General features: G+C 41.2%; 2 protein-coding genes across 2 annotated transcripts; one reads left to right on the top strand and one right to left on the bottom strand.

The window, feature by feature from the left end:
• Positions 1-587: 587 nt before the first annotated feature.
• On the top strand, positions 588-2,415 carry SARC_08154 (hypothetical protein; the record flags this gene model as incomplete). The annotated part of the gene is made up of 4 exons (XM_014297884.1): positions 588-750; positions 787-951; positions 1,670-2,093; positions 2,279-2,415. Exons 1-4 carry the CDS (start codon positions 637-639, stop codon positions 2,413-2,415), a joined length of 840 nt encoding a protein of 279 aa, XP_014153359.1. The 5' UTR covers positions 588-636.
• Positions 2,416-2,771: 356 nt separating this feature from the next.
• Positions 2,772-5,600, bottom strand: SARC_08155 (hypothetical protein). Its single transcript, XM_014297885.1, has 3 exons — positions 4,758-5,600; positions 3,317-3,496; positions 2,772-3,133 (listed from the first exon to the last, which is right to left on the bottom strand). The coding sequence occupies exons 1-3, from the start codon at positions 5,576-5,578 to the stop codon at positions 2,806-2,808; spliced, it is 1,329 nt and encodes a 442-aa protein (XP_014153360.1). The 5' UTR covers positions 5,579-5,600; the 3' UTR covers positions 2,772-2,805.
• Between the last annotated feature and the right edge of the window lie 378 nt (positions 5,601-5,978).

Consider the following 5,978-nt stretch of genomic DNA (forward strand, 5'->3'; position numbering starts at 1 on the left):
ATATGCACACACGCACACACACACACACACACACACACACATATATATATAATACATACACAAAACACACACACACACACACACACACAGACACACACACACATATACATATTTATCTATATATATTTAGACAAACAGATACACACACACACACACACACACACATATATATATATCTGTGTATACACACATATAGTTCTACGTAGTACAATTCATTCTCGTGTTTGTTTGAAGTTAACACCTGTCTATATCTTATTGTACATGTCTTTTATTATAATATGATGTGAATTTGCAATATTCTGTCTCACACTTGATGATATCTTATAGCAAGTATTTTGTTTATCGATGTTTTGATCTATATATATATATATATATATATATATATATATACACATATATACCTATATATATATATATATATATATATATGTATATATAGTTTTACGTAGTACGATTCATACTCGTGTTTGTTTGGTATTCACACCTGTCTATATCTTATTATGTATGTCTTTTGTTTCTTTATTATAATATGACGCAATTTTGCGATATTTTTAGATCTTATTTTAAGTATGTTGTTTTTTGATGTTTCGGATTAATTTTTTAACAGGCGCATCTAATTGGTAGATATATTTATATATGTATCTTGCGACACAATACTGTATAATGCTGCGCGCCCATTCATCTTTGATGTATACTCAATATTTGGTCAAGGGCTCTTGTTCGCGCATGACGACGTTTTCATACCCTCACGTATCGATATTATTGCCAATGTTTATTGAACTGTAGGCAGAATGTCAGAATCATGCTGCTAGAACACAGCATACAAGTTTCTCAGAGAGCACAGAAGCAGTCAAATCACTGACACCAGAGGAAAAAGTCGCCAGATTAGCTGACTTAAAGGAGATTATGGCCGAGAAGAGGAAGACGAAAGAGGATGCCGAGCGCGCGGAGGTGTGTGTTTCTGGACACCACTCTGGGATAGTTTCTTTGTGTTCTCTTTTTAAGAAGAGTATATCCAGGCTTCACTGTATTCACGCCAAGTATGCGCTGAACGGTAGTCGATAATACTGTATATCTATGTTAACGATTGCGGTGTTATGGGCCGCTCGAAGTGAGCTGTATATGCATGAAGTTATGTGCAGCTCATACTAATGTTTTGAGAGTGTATCTCACAGTTGCTTACAAAAAGCTGAGTGGATTGCCAAGTCACTTGTCCGTCTCATATATACCTACACATCAATCTCAAGTTTTCTTAAAACGAAAAATCGTTCTTCTGTGGTTCATAACCATCAGTTGAATGTCGGCACCTACGAAGACTGCGCTTGATCGAGTACAATTATGTGATATTTTGCATATCCACATGTGTACGACAACAATGAATCACATTGTTTGCATGTGTATGTATGACTATTCTAGGAACATGTTACATATAAAAATATGCCACAGATCGGTTCGGAGGTCCATTTATATACACCACCGCATTCAGTGTCATATGTTGTTTCTGAGGGGTTATAGTATTCGGCAGTATGTTTTTGTGTACCTGTATTTCGAGTAAAAAATGCTTATTCTATTTTTTCGATGGAGAAACTCAAAGTCATCAAATCTATTCCCTATCTGATATGAGAATCAAACTTGGTCAACGGACTAATCACGCGACTGCTGATTTCAGGCCAAAGCGCGTGAGATGAAGCGAAGGGAAGAGGGGAAGAACATACAGACCGCAAAAGAATATTATCACAATCAACAAGCAGTACAGGCGGCAAAGGAGATGCGAGAAGCCAAGCTCGCAGACAAAGCAGCTCGTGATCGAGTCAAGCAAGAGATAGCCAAGGATAAGGCTGAGCGAATAGCGAGGGCCAATCGTAATGCACAGCCCAAGCACACACTTGGTGACGAGGATAGGGCTGGAACGACGGCGGAGGGGAAAGCAGGATCTGACCATGCGTCCACCTCGACTACGAAAGAGTATACTACTTGCCGGTTGCAAATTCGATTACCCGAGGGCCAACCGATTGTGCACACGTTCCAGGCAACTGACAACTTGAATGCTGTCTACGAATTCATCCAGTCTGAGAAGCCAGAATATGCTGAAGGTATTGCCTGCGTTTTCGATACATAAAGTTGATGTGTACATATACGTATTCCCATCGGTAACTGCTGTCATTATTCATTTTTTGTCTACTTTGTTGAAATTTTGTCAATCTTCAAATCGACCACCCCACCCCCGACGCACACTCCCCCTCTTATCTTTTTGTATTTGTACCTTCCTGCTCCACAGCGCCTTTCTCGCTAAGCACAACCTTCCCCCGACGCGTGTTTGAAGACGCGGATAAGTCGAAGTCACTGGTCGAGGTAGCGCTGGTCCCGTCGTCAGTGCTGGTCATGGCTCGGTTGAAGAATACAGATGACATGTGAAGTGCTATAGGGCAACCCGATCCCTCTGAGTACGCTGTGTGATCCCAATCTGAATAAAGAGTGCGTAATATCTGTGATTTAGTGGCTCGGGAAGCTATTATCAGTGGGTTTAATTTCGATATGGTTACTGGATGATAAAAACCACGGAAGGTTCTATGCAGAGGCCCGTTGCATCATCATGGAGCGTTGAATATCTCGTCCTACGGACTTAAGTCCGTTGTGGTATATTTTTATTCTCTAGAGGGTCATGATATCTCTCGAGGTTTTTGACGCTACCTGAATTTTGGTATCTCGGAAGTATTTCATGAAATCACCGACACATCGCTTGTACGAAGTCATAAATTATAAGTAGCGAGCATATTCACAATCATATATACCATCTTTATTTAATTAGTTCATATCGCTCTTAAACGATCTCTTTTCGAATTCTTTCTTCTTGTACCGTCTCTTGTATGTGATCTTCTTACGTACTTCCATCATGTTTCTACTTTGCATACTCTTGAACCGGTCACTCATGAGATTACTTCCAGTCTTCATAGTCCGTAACGATCCACTGAGTTCCTCTGGTAATTGCACGTCCAGTGGTGTCTGCACAAACATGTGCTTGCCTAGTTTCTTGGGTTTAGTCTCGAGGATCTCTCTAGCTTCCTGGGCCTTTACAGCTGCGGCTGCTTTCGCCAGCTCGTCTTCTGCAACCTCCTTTTTCAAAGTTTTTAATCTGCATTTCGAGTCGTAAGTAGATGGTTGGTTGAGTGATTCGTGTAGTATTGTCAATCTCCTACACCAGTTTATATATACAATCTATCGGAGCGCAGAAAAAAAATCAAACGCGCCACACGTCGTGAAGTTAGAAATATTAGTAAAACTTTAACCTATTTAATCCGATGAGATTTAAGCATACCTGTTCAATTCATTTTTGGTCATTTTCTCCGCCTTGCCGATAGCACGCGCACGTGCCTCCCCAGCCAAGAGCTTCTCCTTGTTCTTCTTGGCCGTAGTTTTGCGCACTCCCAATAACGCTTTATTTTTGTGTGCCGGGATGGTGTAGTCGGTTTCACTTTGTGCGCCCAAGTCATCGTCACTGCATATTCGTGGGGATATTGGAGGGTCAGTTCAAGCCATACACACACTATATACATACACAAGCTACAATTGTACAGTAAGCATCAACATGCACAAGTCAAGCTGTATCGCAGATATACAACTTGAGCAACTGCAGCATGGCGAGCGCAGTGTGTGGGTCCCCTTGATTGTCTAGAACTGAATGCAAGAGTTATCCACGATACGACTGAAAGTATGCATAAGCGCTACAGATGATAAAAAAAAGCACGACACACCAGCAAGACGCATCGCAAGCCCACAGGCGGTTTATCAGCATACTCAACAGCTCGTGCTCGGAATACATATAAGACGAGTCTTGCCTGGTGCACCTCACGTAATGAATTTCTCACAGATTATATCGGGAAGACAGCTCAACATGAAGCTCGTATCTAGCTTAAGAGCAAGTATAGATTGAAGGTTCTACAGGCACTTGTATACTCAATAGCTCACTATACATCTTCATATATTAAACTATTGATACGAACAGTTATAGCAATATCTATATTCACAACGTGTTTACTCAAATGTGACCGTGTGAATCGGAGTTCCTACAAAAATTCCTTGAAGAACTGCTTAGCGGTACATCACATGTAAAAATGCGGTAATAATTGCAGATGATAACAGGATTTTACCATAAGTTACAAATATGACGTACACGTATCAGGTATGTTCTGGATACAACATTTTTCATGCATTGGCCCATTCACATCATGTGTGTATGTACATGATAAGCTTGTATACATGTATGTATGTACATGATAAGCTTGTATACATAAATGTATGTACATTATAAGCTTGTATACATAAATGTATGTACATTATAAGCTTGTAAAATGTCTATTTTAGTCCCAGGATTAACTCTGTAGCACAACACTTTCGAGTACACCCAGAAAAGATATCTTCAATTCGCACAAAAGTATCAGGAGACAGACAGTTCAGCCTTTCCATGCAGAAACCTGCATCGATTTGTATGTACGCTACAGTAAATACCACACATCTGTACATAATTTTGCACATAAGTACGAGGTTTGAAATCACACTCATAAAGTCGTGCATCCAATCGCACGAGTGTATATAAACGATGTACAATAATATCGACATATTGCCATGTGTATTGGAGAAGATTATGATTGTGCTCTACACATAAATCGATTGGAATGCAACAAGCACATGAAGTCAGATACACACTGTAGCTTTCGCAACAAAAAAAAACGTGATTCTGGACACAGTATTAAACACACCTTTCAACCGGCACTATCTTCATCTCTTCCAGATAAGTGCTATATGACATGATCTTCGTAGCAGACGCACCCGCCTTCTTCTTGTAGAAGTTGTTCTTATCGTTCTCGCGTATAATCAGCTCAGCGGCCGAGTCCAACGCCCTCTGGTGATCATTTACCGTAGGGTTATAACTCTGACCAGGGTGTGCGAGCTCTACAGCCACAGCTCCTTTAATAAGATCTGACTCCATTGTCTTGGGCTTAGTCAGAATTACCTTAGCCTTAGGTACTAATTCTCCCAGATGATTTACTATCTCTGTATCCTCCCCCTGAGCTTCCCACAGGTCGCCCTGTCTACTCGTAACCACACTCTTTACTTTCTTCTGCGTTATGCCGTTGGATTTGATAAGACTGCTGGTAGGGGGTACCACAACATTGTCACTAGCCATCGCATTCTTCTTCGCGTTTTGCACTGTCTTCTGTTTCTTTGCAAAGACAGGCTTAGTGTGTGCATGCGGTTCCAACGCAGCGTGATTGCGCAATGTCTTCTCTCTGTTTCGCTTCTTGCGATCAGCCACCATGGACATAAGCGCAACCGAGGGCTTCTTATCTATAACAAACAAAGACTCGTTACTCTTCCCATCTACTGCACCACCCATCAACTCATCTTTGAGCTTCTCATCTTGGCCGTGTAGCACATCGCTCACATCGACAAACTTGCGCCAGTTTTTCTTATTGTTGCTGTATTGCTTCTTCTTGCCTGTCTTGGACACTCCAGCGAGAGGGTTTCCTAGATGGTCTGTAGGTGCGACTTCAGTGTGTTCAACCATAGCTGCAGGCATTATTCACTAACACAACTCGGTGAATAATTAATACTCGATACGCTTTATGCCGCGAGGGATTTTATTCATTATCAATGATAATCAGACTGTAACGTGTTTTTTTTTTTGGAATATGTACACGTGCAATGCCCAAACTCTATCCTCGTCTACCACCGCTTGCCTCCCTAAAGCGAAAACGTACTTTGTCTCGCGGATAAACGTAATATGTACTTTTTTCTCTCATTCTTTTCGCGTGGAGGAAATAAAATCCTAAGTCATGACCCTCAGGGCCTGGGCCTCGGTATGGCATCCCGTACCCCACGGCCTTACTGTGGGGGCCATACCTCAATGTACACTCTGCACACACAGGTTGGCCAGATGTTAATACTTAGGGGTATATAGATATATCTGTATATATTTA

Source organism: Sphaeroforma arctica (genome assembly GCF_001186125.1).
Source record: "Sphaeroforma arctica JP610 unplaced genomic scaffold supercont1.706, whole genome shotgun sequence".
Taxonomy (NCBI): domain Eukaryota; class Ichthyosporea; order Ichthyophonida; genus Sphaeroforma; species Sphaeroforma arctica.